The sequence below is a fragment of the Homarus americanus genome, unplaced genomic scaffold, assembly GCF_018991925.1.
Source record: "Homarus americanus isolate GMGI-L3 unplaced genomic scaffold, GMGI_Hamer_2.0 scaffold48681, whole genome shotgun sequence".
In the NCBI taxonomy this organism is placed as follows: Eukaryota; Metazoa; Arthropoda; class Malacostraca; order Decapoda; family Nephropidae; genus Homarus; species Homarus americanus.
Window position 1 is genome coordinate 70820 of NW_024743462.1, and position 24653 is coordinate 95472.

The 24653-nt window shown below is 34.3% G+C and overlaps 1 protein-coding gene across 10 annotated transcripts in view; it reads right to left on the reverse strand.

Annotated features, from left to right (window-relative positions):
• The window catches only part of LOC121877168 (dystrobrevin beta-like), an 80896-nt gene that overhangs the window by 26776 nt on the left and 29467 nt on the right, over window positions 1-24653 (reverse strand). For 4 of the 10 annotated variants that reach the window (XM_042382784.1, XM_042382782.1, XM_042382778.1 and 1 more), the window contains 13 exons: window positions 22567-22746; window positions 22348-22430; window positions 21658-21788; window positions 19613-19716; window positions 19119-19270; window positions 18694-18802; window positions 18230-18277; window positions 14328-14494; window positions 12798-12913; window positions 9801-9896; window positions 9511-9607; window positions 5194-5309; window positions 3417-3600 (listed from right to left, as the gene is read on the reverse strand). In XM_042382784.1, coding sequence (XP_042238718.1) covers window positions 3417-3600; window positions 5194-5309; window positions 9511-9607; window positions 9801-9896; window positions 12798-12913; window positions 14328-14494; window positions 18230-18277; window positions 18694-18802; window positions 19119-19270; window positions 19613-19716; window positions 21658-21788; window positions 22348-22430; window positions 22567-22741 — 1578 coding nt within the window. In that variant the 5' untranslated portion in view covers window positions 22742-22746. The remainder of the gene's footprint in view (window positions 1-3416; window positions 3601-5193; window positions 5310-9510; window positions 9608-9800; window positions 9897-12797; window positions 12914-14327; window positions 14495-18229; window positions 18278-18693; window positions 18803-19118; window positions 19271-19612; window positions 19717-21657; window positions 21789-22347; window positions 22431-22566; window positions 22747-24653) is intronic. The other 6 variants (XM_042382780.1, XM_042382779.1, XM_042382787.1 and 3 more) reach the window with 6 other exon arrangements.

Sequence of the window (24653 nt, forward strand, 5' to 3'; positions counted from 1 at the left end):
TTTTCTGCTGCTTACTGGTGACGTAAAGTGTACTGATGACTTACCATGAAAATATCTATAATAGTACAGCATCATCCCTTTTCAATCGAATCGGTAACAGTAAAAGATATTTCAAATATGATGTAACTTAAAATTTTTCAGTCGCCATTAATAACAACTGTATTGTACAGTCATGTGCCAGTTAACGTCCTAGATACGTTCTTGGAAATGTGACATTAACCGAAATGGACGTTGTCGGATCATCACATAAACGTTGTCTTTATACTTACGTGTGTGTGGAATACTATATACGTACATATACACTCTTACTCTTAAATCACTACTGTAATGTGATACAGGTGATTAATTTTTATCTCTTGTGCAAAATACATGACATTTATATTAAAATTATTCACTGTCTTACAAGGATTCCAGCAATGCTGGGCAGATGGGGGAGAGGGAGCAAGCGTGGGGGGAGGGGAGCGGGAGTTGAGGTGGTACGTTGGACAGTTAGCACCAGCCCAAGGTCTAACGTGTGTTTATTTATCAATTCTTAAGTGACTAAGATTCTCTCTTAAAAAAAGTCAGTGAAATGACCTGGGTGAATATAATTTACATTGCTGGGAGTCTTGTAAGATGGTGATTATTTTTAAATATAAACATGCTATAATTTGCACTAGACATAACGATTTTAGGACCGTAATCAAATTAGTACATGTGCACTCCAGCTTTGCACTAAGGTCATTTATTTCTTTTACGTTTCTTGTAGTATGGTGTGTGCATGTAAATGGATGAAAATAAATGAAGAAATTTATGTAAATCTACCCAAAAATACAGTTGGAAAACTTTATACAGTATTATAAAATGTACACTAATTTACTACAATTTTTATCTCTTGAGCAAAATATATGACATTTATATTCAAATTAATCGCTGTCTTGTAAGGATTTCAGTAATGCAAATTATATTCTCCTATAGTCTGAGATATTATATGAAAAACTTAAGGCCTAAAACCCCCCACGCAAGGGAGCGTGGGGCGGAGCGGGAGGTGAGGCAATATGATTTGACAGTTGGCGCTGAAGGCCTGGGTGTTTATTAATCATTCTTTAAGAGTGACTAAGCTCTTCTCATAATTTGCCACCTAAACGACCTTGGTGAATATAACTTACATTGCTGGGATTCTTGTAAGATAAGTGATTAATTTGAATACCTGTATAAACAAGCTATATTTGCAAAAGACATAATTTTAATACCGTAATCATTTAGTACATGTACAGTACAGGTTTGCACTTAGGTCCATTGTTAACCGAGGGACCACTGTATTGCAGTGTACTTGTACTGTACAATATTGACTAAATTCACTAGATAACGTACACAACTAATGGTTGGTAAAACGTGTCAAGTAAGTGAGTGTCAAGTCTGTCAGTATGAGTGCTTGTGTCCCCCATCACAGGAGTCCGTTTTCTCTCGCTTCAGGACGCCTGAGTCCTCCGTTTTCTCGCAATCTTAGAGTGCACCAGAAACATCATTATTCCTGAGTAATGACACTGAAATTGCAACCCCAATTGCAACTGGGGTTGCAATTGTTGAGGCAACTAGATATGTCTGATTACAGCAAATGTGTTATTGTCAATTTGTAGGTGAAAGATTTTATCCTCAATAGATGTAGGTTAACATTACACCTGGAGGCAAATGCTTACTAAAGCCTAAGGAAGGATATTCCTTTAACACATAATATCTGGCCAGTATGGGAAGGATCATCGTGTCTTCTGTCAGGGGGTCGTGGAGTGGTGGTCCAGCAGGCGTCACAGAAGTTTTTTGGGGGCACAGAGGGTATATGCGATCGGACGTTGTTTGGTTGGACGTTAACCGGCGCATGACTGTACTCTAGTCACAAATATACAGTTGCCACTTGTTGCAACAAATTTGAGGTTATCCCTGAAGGATTCTTGAACATGAAATTGAATGTACAGCGGACTTTGAACATATAATCAACGACCCATTGAGGTTCACGGCGCCATCAGCTCGATGAACAGGCTTTGTGTGAAATATAACAGAGTCTAGAACTGCTTTTAGTGTCCTTGTGGCCTAGCCGGTAAGCGTTCCCTAGTCACACCCAGTAGGTCGAGGGTTCGATTCCTTGCTGGTGAGGTCGTTGATTTTATATATATATATATATATATATATATATATATATATATATATATATATATATATATATATATATATATATATATATATATATATATATATATATATATATATATATATATATATATATACATACATACATACATTATCTACATTACCCTCCGCTAATCTAACTCAATCCTGTTCCAGAAGGTCACTGCTAACTAAAAGTTCGTTAACCTAAAACCATTGTTTCAATGGGTTTTTGGGTAATTGGTTCCAGCTCACCGAAAATTTCCTAAATTCAACAAAAATGGTAGAAAAGTTCACTTACTTTGAGGTGAGTATGTAGAAGGCTCCTGGATGATGATGATGATGATGATGGGATTTAGAATGGGGGTGGAGGAGAAAGGAGAAGAGAAGGCATTGGGGTGGAAGAGAAGTCACCCCATGGCACCATTTCACCCATAAAATTTTAGCTCTCTTGGTGTAATTCAAGATTATTTTCTTTAAATCAACACTGCACTGCATTATATATTGTCAATATGTAAAATATATTTTAAAATGACCAATAATTTGCTTGGAAACACAGAAAAAAAGCGTTTAGTTGAAGAGAGTCTCAAGCAAGATGTTACCTCCAGTGAAAACAGAGAGACTAACTCCTGTTTGCTGTGTTAAGAGGCTGCATGCTGCACATTAAACTAGTCACTTTACCTTCAATTATGTTCAATAATTGTTAAAATGACTACAAAATTTAATATTAAACTTTTAAAATTATTGAATAGTATAAACTTCTTGATATTTACTAAAATAGTAAGGAATTTAAGCCCTAGAACCGATTAATGTATTGGCGGACTGATACTAAAGCTGGTTGCCCGGTCAGTGCAAGCGAAAACATGTTGAGGTCGGTTCGTAAGAACTTCGTTAACCGAATTTTTTTTCGTTAACCGAATTGAAGATCCTTATGGAAGGCAGTTCGTTAATCGAAATTACGTTAACCGAGGTGTTCGTTAAACGAGGGGTCACTGTATATATATATATATATATATATATATATATATATATATATATATATATATATATATATATATATATATATATATATATATATATATATATATATATATATATATATATATGCCAATTTCTACCGTAAAGAACAATAACTTAAGCTGATTTTCCTTTAAATGTCACCTCCTTTGTACATTATTCCATAATACTCTGTTACATGGTTATAAAAAGTTAAGGATTTACTATATACAGTAATGGTGACATAAAAAAGACTGTTAAAAGACCATAAAACATACTTTGAGCATTTTCATAAGACTTTCTAGCTGCTGCATCAGCTGCTTGCGTGAGTCTTGGAGGTAGGAAAGGTTTGACTCCAACTCATGACGGTGTGAGCGTAGGGCCCTTAACTCTGCCACCAACGTCGGGTTACTGCTGCCCTCTACTCGTTCCTGCTGCCGCCTGCAAACATACACTCTGTTCCTGAAACCCAACTTTGTTTGTAAAGGTGTGCTGTCTCTATGGGCAATGATACTTTCCTTAGAACTTAAATATCAAGGAAGAAAATTATCACAGAACAACCATGGTTGTTAAATCTTTGGCAGGCACATCAGTTGTTGAGGAGTCTCTTGGATGCACGTTGTTCTGGTGATTATGGGGCATTTCAAATGAAGGTGAAGTACCGGGGTAATGGAAATTCTTTTCCATTTATTTTATTTTTTTTTATATGTTCTCTGATGAGTCATGCTCTTAAATACATTCACTGTATCACTTCATCCCCAATGACTTTTCTACCTAGATAACGGATTTCATAGTAGAAGTCCATTCCAGTCACTGACTTGTTATGGTTACACTAACCTATGTTTTCATCACATCAATTTCATATTTTTGCACCATGTTCCTATCACCTAAACTTCTCCACTTGCCTCTACTCTTTTAATTCTCTATTACTCATAGAAAATATGTCTGTGTCACATGCCTGGTTTCCACTGTAAAAAAAAAAAAACTTTGATGAAAGGGAAGGAAAGTTGAAATTAGCTTACCTAGTACATCATCATCTGCACATTGATATGACAGAAATTTGTCAAACTATTCAGCAATTCTAACGATAATGTACATGTAATGCCTCATATGCCTGTTGTTATAATGTTAATACTCGTAACAAGGTTAGTAATTACACTATTCCATCAACAAATAAAAATTATTAGATATAAAACTCTCTAGGTTATGCCTATATGCAGGGAAGAACAAGAGGACACAACAGAAAGGTGTTAGTTCAGGGGTGTAGAAGAACAACAAAAAGTTCTCCTTTGTTTAAAAGTAGCAAACACATGTAACTGTGAGCATTAACCGGTACAATGATGACTCTAAAGATAATATCTTTAGAGTCTAAACCAAACAAACTGAGAGATAAGTAACTGATCAAGTACATCCACAATGTTCCTAATGTTGGATGTGATCAATCACTTACAGCTGAATTCAAAGGCTTATGGTGTTTTATGTTCATTAGCCATTAAGGCAGCGATGTGAACACTAAGAATCCAGGCTTCTATGTGCATACCATAAGCAAACATATTTTCCCCAAACATCGACCTCTTTAATCATATACCATTTATTTTAAACAGTGGTGGTGATACAACACACATTTGACAGTAGCAAATCTGAGCATGAAATATAACGAAATAATCTCTACAAATTTAAAGCAATTTATACATTCTGTACAGATTTCTGTAAGTGTAAAAAAAAAAAAACATGCCTCTAGCACTATACATTCTCTCCTACTGATTCTATGCACTGTTTCTGATCTATGAGTGCTCCATCCACATATTTCTCCATTTTTTTTATTAATGTAACAAAGTGCATCAAATATAAATCTCTGGCCTTCAGATTTTTCAACCTTCTGATATCTGGTTAGCCTTACATTCCATAACATTTCATACACAGTATCCCATTTACCAAAATTTGCTATTCACATTTCAACCCAATACAACTTAATTCCTGAATGATTCCTATTCAAGAAAAATTTGTGAATTTGGTGTTAAACAACCAAGAGTAATCATGGAACTGATGTTTTACCTTAAAGCATTGATCTCTCTCATTATATCCCTGTTCTTTGCCTCCAGTGATTGGATAAGATCACGCTGTGCTGAAGAGGCATCAAACCCCGGACTGGAGTCGACACTCTCGCTGCCCTGAAAGAGATAAAAAAAAAAAAAAAAAATTATGAGATTACATACAAACTTGGAAATAAAAATGGAACATAGTATACAGTACTGTACTTAAATTATGTGAGCTAAGCAATCAAATGTTTCTTAACAACAAAGGTTAAGCATTTGGTTTGGTTAGGCAAAAAAAAAAATTGAAAATGGCCATAAAACTATGACGATGATGATGAGGTTAGATAATTGAGTTAAGTAGGTCGAATAAACACTGAACATATAGAGGGGTTATAGAGAAGGTGGTGTAGTTTTATATATATATATATATCTCAGGGTGAGCACACCCTGGAAATCACACCTAAAGCGCCTTTGGGGAACTTCCTTGTATCAGCACATACCTAGGGACACACATTTGCATATATATATATATATATATATATATATATATATATATATATATATATATATATATATATATATATATATATATATATATATATATATATATATATATATATATATATATATATATATATATATATATATATATATATATATATATATATATATATATACAATACTGTATATATAATTTTTTTTTTTTAACCTCGCTTTTACGGTTTCACTTACGCCGCTTTCTACATTTAGACGGTACCCTACCAGAACCGGAATTCCCACTTTACGCAGTGCATCTACTCATATACGCGGGTGAAGTATAATTTTTTATTTAGCTCATAAAATTCATACAAATTATCCGGCCAGAATATAATTTACATTGCTGGAATTCTTACAATTTGATGATCATTTTGAATATAAACATCGTAGATTTTGCATTAGATATACAAATTTTAGATCTAATGAAAGTATTTTGTTTACTCTGAGTAAATATGTTATCTTTTGTACAAAATATATGACATTTATATTCAAAATATTCCTGGTCTTACAAGGAATCCAACAATGTCAATTATATTATCCTAACTTTAGTCTGAGGTATTATTTATTACTAAAAAGACAAATATTCTGGTTTCTCCCACACATTTCTCTGGTAGGGAGGGACCGACCGACCGACCATCTGGCACGGTTGGGAGAGGCAAGGTGGGGTACTTTGATTGACAGATAGTGTCTTGAAGAATATTTTTTTTTTATTAACTGTAGATATTTGTTTTAGCTCATAAAATTCATACAAATTACCCAGCCAGAATATTATTTACATTGCTGGAATTCTTACAATTTGATGATCATTTTGAATATAAACATCATTAGACATACAAATTTTAGATCTAATGTAAGTATTTTGTTTACTCTGAGTAAATATGTTATCTTTTGTGCAAAATATATGACATTTATATTCAAAATATTCCTGGTCTTACAAGGAATCCAGCAATGTCAATTATATTAACCTAACTTTAGTTTGAGGTATTATTTATTACTATACCTTAAAATCTAGTGGTTTTCCCTCAAAAATTTCTCAGAGAGGGAAGAGCCAGCGAGTGTAGTGTGAGAAGAGGGGGAGGGAGTTGAGTCCATTATTTGAATGGACATTAACTTGGCGACTGTATTTCTCTTAAGTATTAATTGTGTGCATGTACCATCATAAAATTAAGATGTTATTTTTACTAGAATATTGGTATTGTGTCGGAAAAAGTGGAGTTTGGGGGTCAGCCGGTCTCTATTTCATTTAATCCCATATGTTATGTTGTTCACTTTACGCGTTTCTCGCTTTACGCGGGCCTCCGTGGGTTGAATTGACCTCGTAAAGTGAGGGTTCACTGTACACACACATATATATATATATATATATATATATATATATATATATATATATATATATATATATATATATATATATATATATATATATATATATATATATATATATATATATATATATATATATATATATAATATATATATAATATATATATATATATATATATATATATATATATATATATATATATATATATATATATATATATATATATATATATATATATATATATATATATATATATATATATATATATATATATATATATATATAAGTGAAACTAGTTTGTGAAATAATGAAAAGCGTCATCATTCAAGACTTAAATGGCCTGAATTTAAAATAGGTTTCTTCTGATGAAAAAAGAAATACAGAACTTTCCAAAATAATCTTTAAACAGATTATCTGACAAAGGGCAGTAGATCCAAGCAGTTAAAAAAAATTTTATAGAATGATTTGAATGAAATTGATTAAAGGGAAATTAATATTTTTTTTTAATAAGAACTGATAGAAAAAGGGGAATAGCTAGCTCCTATTAATGTGTAGACAGATCATCACAAACACAGCACTGTGTATGAACAGGGTGACACACATACAACTCAAGTGAATGAATAACATAACCAAATGAGCTTAGGATCTGGAGCTTTTGGATAAATAAGATGACCAAGGTAGCCCATGTTTTAAACCAAAGAATTCTGTGATACATCAATATACAGTAATGTATAATTCAAACTGCCATCCCAGAAAACTTGTGTGTACCAGTTTGATGGACTTTATCAATTAACTTTTTTTTCTTTTCTTTTTATAAATCCCATGAAGAAATAAACACCACAAAATGTTCTGGCTCTTAATAAGTATGGTTCACAATTAAAAATACTGTGTAGTTCCAGTTTGAAGATCAAAAATATAATAATTTTGCTTTATAGTCTATTGGTCATTGATATGAGATTCCACTCACTAGAACACTCCCTGGAAGGGTCTGTTTTGTCCAGGGGGGTCAAATGACTTTGTCTACTGGCAAATTATTTTGCCTTATGGACCACTGGGAAATCTTTAAGACTGGGTTCAGTTAAGACCTCAAGTTCCTAGACAAGAATGAAACATCAATTTTCAAAGTACAGGTACAGAAGTATTTACCAAAAACAGGTAAAAAAATAACATTATTTTTGTTAATTTTTTTACAACTAAATTAGACATAAAAGTGTTCCTGAAATGATGAACCTGTTCCTCTGAAGGTATTTACTATAATGTACCTGCATAAAGAGTGTGTGGGAGATTGGGAAGTGTTATTGATTGGTTCATATGACACGATCTCTATTTCTTGTTAGTTTGGAATCCTACGTCTCACTCGTTGATGACCAGAAGCTATAATACCATTTTATAGCTGAGGTGCAGAGACAAGTGAAATACAAAGCAGTTTAATCTAGCTGTCTGGAATACTTACTGTAGATGAAAATTAACCATCAAAGTTAACCATAGTAATAAGGGTCTCAATTTATTGATTCAACCCTGGTTTGATGGGTAAAGGAACTGTGATGCAGTTCTACTTATCGGTGCAGCCTGTGAGTAAACAAGTCAAGCCCCCTGGATGAGGCATAGGGTGTTGCAGGGGAATCTCAAAGGTCACACATTTCATACCCTCGATTATAAACTGGGATTTCATGCTTCATTCCTCCATTTTTTGCTATATCTCTGTGGCTATGACCAATAGAAAGCTGCAAGAATGGCACTGATCCCACAGACTGAATATGATATACAGTACCACTCCTGCTGTCCTTAAGTGGTTGGGATCATACATCTCATTTTAAAGTGATTCATTGTATAATGTCAGAAAAATAACTGCAGGTTTATTTATAATACAGGAAAAATTTCACTGTATTATAAATTAGCAAGAAATTAAATTTGCACACTTAGCATTACAGTAGTTTCTGTATAATGCCATAATTTCCAAGTGTTTATCATTATCACTGTTCTATGTATGGCTATATCACACAAGATTCTTTTCATATCAAGATTTACATCATATCTACAGTCCAGAAATGTCCATATTTAGAGCACAGCAGCAAATATTATATAATAAAAAAAATGGTAAGGAGGAAGAATTAAGAGCACCATCCAACAAAAGCTAGATGACTGTACTGTACAGTATTAGGCACAAAAGTACTATCTAAAGAAGCAGAATAATACCACAGTCATGAGCACACTGTGATAGGAGTGACTGGCTGAGGAGAAAATCTTACTGTGATGCATCACACACACACACACACAACAATAAATTAATTTTTGCAAAATGGAAAAAATATCATCTGGAAATTAGGTCCACCAAATTATTATTTTCAATTGTGAATGGAGTAAGGTTGATATAAGACAGACTTAAAAATTTTGTGCATGGCAAAGATATAAGAAGGGAGGATGTAGGTCCATGTGTGTGTGTTAAGAGGGATGATTATGTTGGGGAGGACTTACTGAATGTGACGTTTGGTTAGCAAGACGGGCAGCATAGTGGGCAATGAGCCGATGCTCTTCATCCAACTGACTCCAGTCTGGTAAACTGCTAATACAACTTGCAGAGAATTAAAGAGGTTAGTAACACCAGTAAGATCTTATGAAAGATGTTTTAGTAATGCACAATCTTAAATGAAGAATATAATTGAAACTTTTATTCTTAAAATACACCACAATGAGATTAGTAGAAGAAAGGAAATGTTAATAAAAGCAAACTCAACATATTTTCAAATTTTAAGAGCAGAACTCACCTTCTACTGGATGAGCGACTCTCCAGGGAGGCAGGAAGGGGGGCCGTAGCTCCTCCTCCTTCAAAACCATTGTGTGTGGGCAGAGGTGAAGGTGGTCTGAAACATAACTTAAATATCTTATCTGTACAGTATAGTACAGCACTGTAATGTCAGTTTTACTTAACAGAATGACATAATGCAAAAAAGACATGATGGACCCTCAACACATAAACTGATGTTAGTCATGGCCTAAATTTTCTAATACAGGCCATCTCTGATTCACAAGGATCCAGTTTACAAAAATCCAAAGTTGCAAAAAAAAAATATTGTCCATGTTTTGTTTTATACCGGGTATACGAAAAATCCAGTTACGTTTTTCTTTGTCATAGCTTTTTACAGTATCAGTAGATGGTGAGGTGCTGACACAAGCATCTCAGGGCTTCCTATACCTAACCTGGTCATAAGATTTGTAAAGTTAATTAAATTAAAAACAATATACAGTACCGTACTGTATTAAGAGTGGTTAACTAAGCTAAAAATAAAATGTGTTATGTTTTAGTTATCATGGCTCACAGGATCACTACATGAAGCAGTGGCAAGATACTCACAAAGTGGATATATTTAACATTTCTTCTTCACATTAAAACTTGGTTTTGTAGCATTTTAAGATGCTTTGGGATATTTTTTTAGTAGGAATGTGTCTTGGCTTTTGAAATGGTAAAATGTGAGACAAATTAAAAAAAAATTATTTAGGAAAGGTTGTCAGTAATGAAACCCTTTTGTAAATCAGGAAAGTCTATACTGTAGTTGTTACAAGTGATCGTGGGCCCTTCGTGCCCGGTGGCGAGTCCAGTGGTACAGTTTACCGAGGCGTGAAAGTTCGAACGCTCGTGCTTGGCAAGTGCGCAACCGCCGTCCGGCTGACAGCGTACAGCGACGTCGTTTTCCAGATGGTCGTGGCTGTTATAATCATGGTCGTGGTTGTTATAATCACGGTCGTGGTTGTTATAATCATAGTCGTGGTTATGATCATAGTAGTGGTTGTTATAATCATAGTCGTGGTTGTTATAATCACGGTCGTGGTTATTATAATCATGGTCGTGAGTGTTATAATCATGGTCGTGGTTATAATCATATTCGTGGTTATGATCATAGTCGTGGTTGTTATAATCATATTTGAGGATGTTATAATCATGGTCGTGGTTGTTATATTCATTGTCGTGGTTGTTATAATCAAGGTCGTGGTTGTTATAATCAAGGTCGTGGTTGTTATAATCAAGGTCGTGGTTATGATTAGTCGTGGTTGTTATAATCATATTCGAGGTTGTTATAATCATATATTCGAGGTTGTTATAATCATGTTCGTGGTTGTTATAATCATGGTCGTGGTTGTTATAATCATGGTCGTGGTTGTTATAATCATGGTCCTGGTTGTTATAATCATGGTCATGGTTGTTATAATCATGGTCCTGGTTGTTATAATCACGGTCGTGGTTGTTATAATCACGGTCGTGGTTGTTATAATCATGGTCGTGATACTTACAGTATCTAATATACTATAAGAAGGAATAGAATAAAGGTTAGAATAATTAGTTAAAAGAAATATTCGCCATAAGGAGAGGTTAAAATCATATAAAAAAAAAAATATTATGAATCACCGATGATCATTCCGAGATAAATTATATTATGAAGAGAAGTGACCTTGATTCTGGTTAGATTAGTCACCATCTGCTTAAGTCATCACCTGTGTTAAGTCATCATAGTCATCATGTACGTTAGTCAGTTTTAGGCCCATCTCACATGACTGACCGACCATCGATGTTCTTCCCGGGCGAGGGTGTTAGTTTTCAATGCGTCTTATTATTTACGCTGATGGATGTAAGTCCTCCTACCCTCACTGACGCAGCTATGGTCAATTTGGTGTTATTCTTGTTTATAAATGCCTTCTAAACTGCCTCAAGTCTATCCGTCCTGTCTATTGCCATCCCAACTGTCTGTTCGTCTGCGTGGTGTTTGAATGTAAGCCCGTCTGTACTCTGTGTTGTCAAATCTGTCTGTCTTATCCGTTGTTGGCGTGTGTCTGCCTATTTGTCTAATGTGAACCAGTCAGTCAGCTGTCTGTCTGTCATGTTAATTGCCATATTGTCTATTTGTGCATGTATGAATCTGTCTATTTTTGTCAACCTCCTGTCTGTTTCACAGTCTATATTCACCCTGTGTCTATTGTAGTCATCTTCTCCATGCATTCCTGTTATTATCTTTTGATCTCTTCTCTTTTTCCATGTACAGTCACCCACAGGAATAAGTATACGTACACTGGAGCTGTAAGGTCGTCTGGTAACGTTGAAACTGCGCATCCAGATGCATGATAAAACTTGGCTCTCCCCCCCCCCCACCTGTTATCTCTATTTTCTGTTTCCCCTTCTTTATTCTTCTATTTATTCATCTTCCTTCCTTTACTAATCCAAACAACATTAAAAAAAAAGTAGGCTAAGAAAAAAAGTGGGGGGAGGAGGAGGGAGCCGTACGATAACTGCAATCGTGGGCTGACAGCGTACAGCGAATGAGGGTGCGCCGAGTCCGTAGACTTGCATCATTTTCCAGTGTAAATAAAATGGTTATGTAATGGCTTCCTAAAGAAACCATCAATATGGGACCAGGTTTGTTCCACTCTACGAATTTTTTGCGATTTTTCCACCAAGTTTGATGAAAAACGATTGTGCCGTTTCGGCTGCCCAGAACAGAGACACACACACACACACACACACAGACACATGCCTAGTCCTATAGTATATTAGATACTTGTACTACCAGTAATTCATGGTAAATTAATCCACCTTTTTTCATTTTTTTCAAACTTGAGTGAACTGTAATGAAGGGTGTGCATGAAGAGCTCTGTTACAGGGGTGTTTACTGGTAAATGGAATGACATATGCCAAGAGTTCAATATGAAAATAATAATTTGTCAATACTATGGCCAAGAATAATATTTTACCTTACTTTCCAATTTATACTTACACTATGTGGGAGAGATTTAAAGTTTTTTCTGGAAGTTCAGGAAACCTTGGTCTGTCAACTGAAGGCCTGTCTGGCACACAGCGTAAGCTTCGGCGGAAAGAATGACGAGTCGGTGTCTGAAATATAGAGAACATTAGCTTTTACTAGATTCAGTACAGTAAACCAAAGACAACTGTTGAAGCAAATTTCTGTATATGATTTAACACTTTCAGTATTTTCTGTGCAAGAAATCCCAAATACTGTACAAATTCAGGAGAAAGATTTACTGTATAAACCTATCAACCTTTTGCACGTCTCTTTGCACTGTACCAGAGGATGACTACAATGCTCAGTACATTATATCCATATATAATGGGATGGCTATAGTGATCATTACTTTTATATTTTCATCAACCTGGTAACAATCAAATCATTAGTTACCACTACTGTACAACTAATGAATAAACATTAGAATTATTAGTTTCTTTTTATTTATCAATAAAAATCATGGGTTTCAGTAGGGTAACTTGCCAAAAGCCTCTACCATCTATTTTCTGTAGAATATATTGGTACATACCTGATTCTCTAATGTCAACTTATTAACTAAATTATTTCACCAAAGTAAAAAGTTTTTGCAACACCTGATACATGGTGGCACTATATTAAGTCTTATGTTCGTATCTCTATGTCCCAAACTATTACAAAACCTAATATTTCTTATTCAATATCCTGTACCTTTATAACAATATACAGTACTTGTATAATAATATTGCCAACTCTTTCAATGTGTCATTCTCATATTTAAAGCAATTTAATCAGCAATACTATCACAATATAAAGGTTAGCAGTCATGCACATTGATTAAAAAATCCAAACAATGGAAAATGTTAACACCATTTTATGTGTGAGCATAACTGTATATCTAATATCATGTATGATATGTTATTTACCCAACTGTTCACAAATACCCAAAATATCTAGATCATAGGAGGGGGGCTCAGTCATACCCATACTATCTCTCTACTGTCTTGTGATGTTTTGATGTCAGGCCCACACAACAGATGCCTTGGGTAGCTATGTAAATACCTTGGTGTACTAGATAACCCTAGCTTGAGTAAAGGTCATATTGTCTGGTACACCCTCTTATGTGTGCATCTCCTACTAAGGAAAATTAAAATAAATTTTCTGCCAAAACCTCTTTGAGAAGTCTGTACTTTCCTAACTATTATACAAATATTTATTATCAAAGCACACATCTTTAACCAATTGAAATTGCATCAAAATCATGAAAAGATGAACTTATTATTATTATCACTACCGGTAAGTTTAACATTTCTTAGAGTATTTAATCAGAAGATTATCGATATAATTATAAAATAAAAAAAGATGATTACATTTCCATAAAGTTTAAAAAATAAAAGAAGATAATCAGCTAACTTGAGGTATGAAAGAAAATAATTTTACACAAACAATAAAATAAAATGTTATACTGTCCGTTGAAGCTAAAGCTTGCATGAATAAGAGTACAAACACAAGAGATCCTCAACATACAAATGAAGTGTATTCTTTCACTTGGTGATGTATGGAGTGAGGGGGAGAGAAGCGTCCCAACCAGAAGCACTCTTGGCACATACTGTAATTGTGGCACTTTTCACATTTGTACCGCAACCCACTGAAGTTCTCTCGCCGACAGCCATCACACATGGTCTGATGTATAACTAGAAATAATAAACCTCTGTTAAAAAAGTTCTTGTTAACATTTAAAAATGTATAATAATTTGCCTACGGTAGATTGTGCACAGACTTTTGAGTTTAATTAAATATTTTCTGATATATACTCTGATCTTTTACATATTCCTTGGCATGAAGGGAACATAAATACCAAATGACAGCAAATAAGAGAACATGTCTGTGTATTTGACCTAGCTTCTGATCACACAGCATGAAGCAGCAAAATAGTTTCAAGAGTAAAAATAAAAAATCCAATACTATATACGTGTGTCGAGTACGTCTATGAATTTTTTCTTTTTACTCTTTTAACATGTGGAACCATGTTTGGAGCTTCACCGTGGCAGGGAAGAGCCAGACTAAAACACGTCATTTCAGCAGGAATAATGAATTTAGGGTGAAAAATGAGAGAAATAACACGTGTTTCTGGCCAACAAGCATTAAGCATAAATAGCCTTAAGAGAATAAAGAAAACCTCAGGAGTAAATTTTTCCTAGCCATGGAAGGAAGTATATAGATTCCTACTGTACTGTATTGACATTAATCAGTACATGTACAGTATACTGTATATATCATTTCCTCAACATATATAGATCATAAACCCAATTGTCAGGTATTTTAGCTCCAGAGGTAATATTTTTACACCTAGGTATCTGGAGGCCACGTCATCTTCCACTAGAAAGAGGCAATTATTATTTGGAAATTTATTAACAAACACCAAAAGCATCTTGATAAACATTTATAATTTTCCCTAATCTTTTTCCATGTCACTAAAGGTCACCATCTCACATATAGTTTGATAACTTTATCAATAAAATTCATTCAACGAAGAGGAAGTTAGTGGAAATTTTAAGGGGAAACATCAATTTCTTATACGAAAACAAAATATGCTATTTTTTAATACAGAGCAAAATTGGTAGTGCAAAATATTTTACAAATACAATAACCATTTAACACAAGAGGAATTTTACATATAGTATGTTCAAGCTTTAAGAATAAATTTAAATCATTTTCATCACTGTAACAAGTGGATCCAAAACATGAGTCCATGTATCGGGAAATTTGCCAACAACCTCGGATCAAATTTCATATTCGTTAAGTTTACCGCCGACTGCAAAAAAGTGATCTTTACAGTATTGTACTGGGCCAGGCAGTCGCTGAGTTACAAATGCCAAACTAACAAAAGAACCATACTTATGAATGGGATCCCAATATACTGTATTCATCACAAAAATCTGTAATTAAATTTTTTTTTTATATTACTTTATAGTATATTGTTTAACAAAACTTTGTTTACAGTACAGTTTTTACATTATTTGTTATGTATGAGATATTAACATTGTTTTGTATGTACAGGGTTGTGTTTTAACCTAACCTAACCTAACCTATGGAATTATCACTGTTCCGACTTAGGAACAGAACATCTTACGAAAGGGCTCCAGGAACATAACACATTTATAACTCAAGGACTCTTATACATACAATAAAATACAGCAGTTCATATTCTGGAGTTTAAAAGAAAAAAAAATCAGAAATCAATGGTAAAGTGGACACCAGAAATACCTATAATTTTTAAGTATTTGATGTTTAAATGGGAGAAAGAAGGATAACATCCTTGCTGTAATGCTTTGTACTTTAAAATTAATGATAAAACATTGCATATTTAGGCCACCATTATTCTTTTTACCATACATATTTTATGTGTTGGTACAAGTAAGACAACTAATAATTGCCTCCATAATTCAAAATCAAATTTCAAATAAAAAATCAAAGTCTTAAGTTAGTGACATGATCTTTGTTGGTCAGTCTTTGGTACTTGAGGGTATGAAAATGGTCAATAAATTAGGAATACTGTATAAAGAAATTCTACTTACACTTTCCCGCTACAGAGAAGAGAGTACAATATAATAAAGCTCCTTTGATGATACACATGTGGGACTTAAAATTTTATTGATTGAATATTTGTCAAAGATAAGTAACGTCAATAAAGATAGCATCCGATATTTAATTGAAGTGTTGGAACAATCCTGATACATGAATTCACACTGGTAACATAGAGTACATATACATATCCATAGAATGAAAAACAAAAGTGAGCCTGAAAAAGAAGACATTAAGGCACTGAAGCATGGCAAACAATATACTGTACACTGAGGCAAATAAGTAAACACAAACATGGTAACTCGATGAGAGAAGGTAACAGTATTAGTATTATGAGTACCAAGTATCTAATTGCAAATATCTTTAATGCAGACTAAAAAAATAAAATAAAAGCTTTCTTATAGATAAAACTAGGTGATAAAATTCAACTAGACTGTATCATACTACAGTGTGTCTAATATAAAAAATTTACTTTCAAAACAAAATTGTCCTCACTAGATATATTAGCTACTGGCTCACACTTGACTAATTTGGAGGGCAACAGGGAGGGAGAATATGTTTCACTACAAAACTATCTTACATTCCAAACTGCTAGTTGGGTCACTGTTTTAGTATATATGGGAAAGACTGTTCAAGCTGTACATTTCTCAAGGTAATCACAAAGTATTTTGTGTTGGAGAGCACTGCAGTCACGGCATGACAATCTTTGAAATCTTATCAATTTATCACTTTTTTCATGTAAATAAAGTCATTAGTTATAATGATATGATTTTGAAACATCGTAATTTTGCCATTTTTCCACTTTTTTACTATATTTCACCCAAACCATTGCAATGGTGACATTTTGCATAACTCTGGACCCTACTGCATCAAGGGTCAATGTCAATGTAATCAGTTTACTTGTGTGCTTCAGTGTTGTAAGTACACTACTGTATTGTACTGTATTACTATTGGTTGTACAGTACAGCCTCCAAGCTAATAAAAGCACAATGTTCATAAAAGAATGTTTCCTGTTAAGTGAAAATAATCTCCCCAGATAATTTAAGTACAGATTTTAATGTATTAAAAACACATTTCACTTAATATAACAAATTGGAAGATCATCAAACTTGTATACAGTATAATGTTTAATCAATATCCAATTTTCATATTGCCTATCCAAACATTTAGATCACAACACGTGAGCATCTTTTAAGAGTCACACACTTTTGATTATTTGCTTCTCAGTCATCTTTACTCTTTTTACAACTATTTGTTGCTATTTATACTGCTCCTGTACACATCTAAGTTTACTAACTCATATTTGTAGCAATACCTAATAGGTTGCAGAATTTCTCATTAGAGATTCTTTTACAAAATTTCCACTTTCCTTTCATGCATGCTCAGTGCCTCCCTTCTGCATATCTCAATCTCTAATCCATTCTTGACCACAGAGGGTTTTTTTCACTTCTTATTCCCTGCCTCAAACATTTCCATATACTGTACCATAGTGTCAGGTAATTTTCCAGCTTCTCTGAACTTTTAAAACATTCAGTTTTCCTTTTATTATCAGAATTTGAGAAGATTAGCTTATTTTAGGGCATTATGAAAGCAGGTGGTAATCAATCAGTGTACCCTAGCAGAATACATTTTTGAAGACAACGGACATGAGACTTTTTACAACTTAGATACATTACATCGCAAGTCATCATAAATCCAAGACCATGATAACTAACATACTGTACTGTATTTACTGTCATGGTATCAAGGAATATCTTACTACAACTGCTCCCTCCAAATGATATGTTGACAATCGTAGTGACTACAGTACTCTCCAAGAACAGTGAAAGTTTTAATGCACTTACACTCATCAACATAGTCATCGTCAATCAGTTCAACAGCCCACAGAGCATCTATAATTCAAAATATATCGAGATAAGCAAATTTAATCCATGTCATTGATTTATTAAGTACAATTTCTCTGCTGTAGTGACTTGAATACCACAAGAAGTCTCAGTAAACATTCAGGGACCTACTGACAAACACTATTAGTACATTTGCACTCTCCGTCTTCCCACTAACAAGTTAACTTCAGCTTGAAATAATAATCCAATATTAATAGCTAGAGTATGAAGCATGTTTGAAGCCAACCTGAAAATAAATTGAGAAAGCAAGAGACAAGTAAATTCTACAAAAAATAAATAAAATGCTCTGGATTCTCATTTCACAGGAATATTGTTGTTGTTGTTGTTGTTTGAAAAGAAGCAAAGCTCAGCCATTTATATGCATACATTTACAGGTAAATTCTTAGATATTTCTTAAGCCATACCGGACTCAGAGGCAGCTAGACGATGTAGAAGGGGTAACCACGCTAGACACTCTGGGCCGGGGTCCTCCAAAACAACCTCTAAGAAGTCATTGACGTTAATCTGTTTTATCTGCAAATTAAGTTCAAATAAATCATTATTATATTTCCAAAAAGAATTTTTCTCATATAATATTATACTGTAACTCATACACAAACTATTCTATAACTACATCTCTCTCTCTCTCTCTCTCTCTCTCTCTCTCTCTCTCTCTCATTGTATTGTATTGTATTGTATTGTAATATGTGCTAAAATACTTACTCCCTAAAATAGTGAAAGTAATATACAGTATACTGTAATTTGATTCCTTGAAAAGTCATGGGATATTTTTAACATGAGAGGGTTTACACTGTACAATATAACGATGAATGTTTTGTCTTTGACTTACCCCATCAAAAATGTGGGTAACTAAGTTTTCTGAGTAAGAGAAACTTGGAGATTCAAAAACAGCAGCCGGGAGTGCAAGGACTTCCTTCAGGTACTCAGAGAAGCGAGTTAGTGAAAGATGCCCATTACCGTCAGATATTTGTGAGAATATATCTGTTGAAAAATATTGTTACTTACTACATACTCAGATATATAAACAAAGGACAAATAATAAACAGTATCCCCCCCATAAGGCAAAAATTATTTCACATATAGAACATACAGATACTATATACCACGTACTGTACTGTAAAAATATTCACAGGTACCTGTAAAAGTATATCTTCTACCATGGCAATATCTTCCTCTGCTTATCATAATACATAAACCACTACACTTTATACATATACAGTATATAGGATTATTAAAAATTAGCAACTTTAAAAAACACAAAGGTCTATTCCATTCTTGTTCAGTATTTGAAAGTTAAAAAACCAAGTACTGTACTGTACTTACACCTGAGCTTGTCGAGAGGTTTGCTACTACATAGTGTAGCCAACGCAACCTTCACACTGAACACACGCAGTTTTCCTTCATCGTCCCTGAAACAGTTGAGTACACTAATAAAAGTTTTACAGCATTATTGTTAAAGCAACTCAATGTGTTAGTTTATGTTCATTATGTTATATACTCTATTTGTGTACACACACACATGCATGCACACCATGCAAGTACAGTACTGTAACCAATAGGGAACAGAAGCACAACAAGATCAAAGGACGCTCATGATTATTCACATCCTTGGATCTTTTCATTTTTGCTCTTAATGGTTATCTGCAAATTATATGAATTATGTGTTCTCTCTGATTTTTTGTGTACAATGAAACACAAAAGTCGTGTCGTGAAATTTGGTGAGAACATATGCCGAAGGGCTAAACTTCTGGTGCGCTCTGCCTTGTGGTAGGGGGGCTCTCATGATGTTTCACGAGTTATATTTAATCTTCGGACAAAACCGCAACACGACTTTTGTCTTTGATTGTACACATAAACACATTATTTTTCAACTGTTGTACTGGTATATGCGAGTCCAATATTTACATAGTTACTGTACAGAATAGCAGTAAGTGAAGGTTTACAAGTAACTAAATCATTTAAACTACTACAGCAATACCCCGATTTAGGCGGTCAATTGAACCCGCGGAGGTCCGCGTAAAACGAGAAACGCGTAAATGGAATAACAGAACATATGGGATTAATTGAAATAGAGACTGGGCCGACTCCCAAACTCCACTTTTTCCGACAATACCAACACAATACCTATGTTTTAGTAAAAATAACATCTTAATTTTATGATGGTATGCACACACAAGTAATATTTAAGAGAAATACAGTTGCCAGGTTAATGTCCATTCAGACTAAAGTTAGGATAATATAATTGACATGCTGGATTCCTTGCAAGACCAGGAATATTTTGAATATACACGTCATATATTTTGCACAAAAGATAACATATTTGCTCTGTGTAAACAAAATTCTTACATTAGATCTAAAATTTGTATGTCTAATGCAAAATCCATGATGTTTATATTTAAAATGATCATCATATTGTAAGAATTCCAGCAATGTAAATTATATTCTGGCCTGGTAATTTGTACGAATTTTATGAGCTAAATAAAAAAATTATACTTCACCCGCGTATATGAGTAGATGCACCGCGTAAATTTGGGCATTCCGGTTCTGGCGGGGACCGCATAAATGTGGAAACGCATAAACCGAGGTATTACTGTATTTGTAAACTGGATTGCTAACAATAAAAAACAGATGCTCTTAATTTGGAATATTGGCCTTAGTTGTTCTCTATCTTTAACTTAGTTGGTTCCTATACCAAAGTAACTTCTGTACAGTATATATATACAGTCAACCCTCGCTTTACGCGGTCCCACTTTACGCGTTTCCACGTTTACGCGGTACCCTGCCGAAACTGGAATGCTCACTTTCCGCGGTGTGTGTACCCTTTTATGCGGAGAGCGGCGCGAGCAGGGTGCGCACAAGGTCGCCCAGTCATCAAAACATTACCGAGTTCTTCACCCGCCACAGCCGGCCCAAGTCAGTGATAGTGATAATGATAGTGAGGATATGGACTTATATGGACTTTGAGGGGTTTGACAAAGAGGCCCTGCAAGCCTCTGTGGTGGATAGTGATACAATTGATACAAGTGATACAGGTGAGGGCCAATAATCTGCCCTCTGCCTCGGAACCAACCCCCCATCCCCGTGTGCCCAGCCATCTTTTCTACTAATGTAAGTGTTAAAAAACCTAATATTATTGATATTTCTCTTAATTATTAATTGTGTGTGCATACCATCATAAAATTAAGAAGTTATTTTTACTACAACGTAGGTATTGTGTCTGAAAAAGTGGAGTTTGGGGGTCGGCCCGGTCTCTATTTCAATTAATCCCATATGTTATGTTGTTCACTTTACGCGGGCCGCCGTGGGTTTGAATTAACCGCGTAAAGTGAGGGTTCACTGTATATAAACCTGTGATGATTCATACTTACTTGTCATATGCAGACAACAACCAGTTTAGAAGAATAGAGGTAGATGACTCAATAACCACATGTTGTCCCACTGGAAGTCTTTTGTTTAAGCTATGATACAGAGTTGATATTAGCGTCTCCAGCCGAGAAACCTGTCATTAGAGAAGAAATAAAGTAAAAATGGATATATCTACTGTCTCTAAAATACCTGCTCAGAGATATAGTTTTGCTGAACAATATGGAAGGTCACAATATTACAGTACATTATATAAAAGCTCTAACACTCCACAATATTGTACTGGAAGACTATCATATTTTGTGGGTTGGTAATAATCCACAAGACAATCATTCGTAGATAACCAAAGACCATCTCACAACAGGTGAAACAAAACCTAAAGAAAATATCAAATACTCTGGAGAAGTTATAATTTAAGATACACTATATTATAGCAGCTCAAATTTGAAATTAACACAGACACTTAGCATCTTTTTTCCTATCTCCACAGAATTTACTTGGCAATGTGTTACTATATTTTTCTTGAATTCTTATGCCCGTTCCGAAGCATCATTGACCTTCAGGTTACATGAACCTAATAAAAAGATGCACATACAGTAGTACTTATTGATACCCTGTACCTCCCTGTACTGTACAAACATTTTCTGGGAACTTTTGATAATCCCTTTCACTATACAGTACAGTACTGTACAAACCTTGACCTCGGTGTATGGCTCCAGAGTGTTGAGTCCATTTTCCCGGAAAGCTTCAATAATGTTCCATATGTCAACACGGTGCACTGTGAAAGAAAAATATTTAGTAAATTACGTGTACATTTAATACATTGTGTATATTGTACTGTACTGTATTGCATATACTCTATGGGTAAATTCATAGATATATGGATCACCAGAATTATTGAGTGAAGCACTTACTATTTGTCTTCTTCTGTACAAATCGGAGTTTGGCAGCAGTGCGATAGGAGGCGAAGCGGATGGCATCAAAGTTGTGGTGCCTGAGGTCGGCCACAAGCAGCCGACCATCACCCAAACCACCACTAACACCACCACCACCCATCCCTGCCGGTCCCCCTTCACCAGGCACCGCCATCACCTCTGAAACAACAACATTTGTCAGTCTCATTCAACATTCTTACAGGTTCTCATCTTAATCTTTTCTAAATAAATTGTCTCACTAAAGAACAATATCACTTTAATTTTTTTTAATCTGTCCAAGAAAATCTGCTATTAATGTATATCTTACTCCACAAAATTTCACTGTCTTCATTATAAAGGACTACCAACACCAAAAAAAATAAGTATCTTTTTTATTCTCTATTCCAAAGTACACTGTGCACTATTACTGACCCTTCAATAATAAAGTACAGTATTCATGAAATATGCGAAAGAAGTACAGTAACACTTTTCTTGCCATTGCCTGAAGACACAGGTGTTGACATGAATGTTCTTGACAATTTTTAATGGGATGGCTAAAGGTCTGTAAAGAGGCCTTTTGGAACAGTTAATGCTCCAAAAAAGGACATGAAATTTAATCCTAAATATTTTTTTTTAACAAATGTATAGCAGTGAAGGTGGAAGTCCACCAAATGAAATAAAATTAAAATATTTCTTAAAATACGGTACACTGTTGTGTACTGTGTATTTGAGGCCGTTGCTTTGAAAATGCAATAAAACAATTACAGAGTTCAAAGATTAAATGATGAAACTTGCTTTACTCTATTAAAATAAATATTTAGCTGAAGTGTCTTATCTTGAGGGTACTTATACCAGAATATAATGCAATACACAAGCATTGAACATTACTGTATGTATATAGCATGAAAAGCAAACATATACTGTATACCAGTACAGTATACTCTATACATACTGTGAGTGTGTGTGTGTGTGTGTGTGTGTGTGTGTGTTTGTACAAGAAAATTAATTCTGAGGTATCCCACCAATATACAGTAATTATGTAATATGTGATGACACACTCCCACACCACCACTATCAGCTGCCGCTCTTGCAGTGACTGGACGTCACTGATAATTTTTTTGTTGTGAACTGAGTAAAACAAGTGAGGCCCTGATAGGAGACACTGCCTGGCTTGTGCAGCTAACTGTAAGATAGTAATACTTCCATGGAGGAGAGTTGGGTGCAAAGTTATTTAAAGTTATCTTCTGCTCTGTTTTCTCGGTTTCCTTGTATCTTCAACTTTAGTTTTCTGAAGTGTCTTTATCTTCTTCTATTGCTATTTATGTATCAACCTCTCCAGTTCCAATCATAGTAAATGTAAAGTAAGTTTTTCATCAGTGCCTCACAATGCACAATACCAACAGCCATGAATGTATAAAATTTAATTGGTGAATATAAAGGAGGACAAACTCAGCCCCGGGAGCAGCATCAGCCTGTACAATTATAAACCAAAAATAGAATGGCTCACTGAAAGCAGTTCACCCAAACAAAAATATATACCTGCAGGTTGCGGTTAAATGCTGACCAAAAATGTCGGTCAGGATTTTTATTTTATTTTATTTTTTTTTAATTAAGAATACAGTTCTATCATGTAGCAAAATTTTTGGAGATAAGCAATATTATTCTAGAGCATTTACTTTAAAAAAAATCAATACGCTAAATGTTGCTCTTCATCAAACAACTACTGTATTCAATAGTTCATGTTACCAAGCTGATATTCTACAGATTAGTCCGTTTCTTCTAAAAGTAATTAATTGAAATATACCTCATTATAAATATGACCACCATAATTTAGCATAAATAATTACAATGGTAATAATGCCCAAAAATACTATTAAACTCTTCCTCTGGTATAGTGAAAATTGACATGGTCATTACAGCATTTATTTACTTATCAATCTAAATTTTATATACAATATGTAAAATATGATTTCAATGACTTGGTATCCAATTCATTGGAATTTTGTTGTGGAGTTTCAAAATTGTGAGTACGTACAATATTTTTCTCTATTGCATAGATTCCTGAAGATTGCAGTACAGCATTGCAA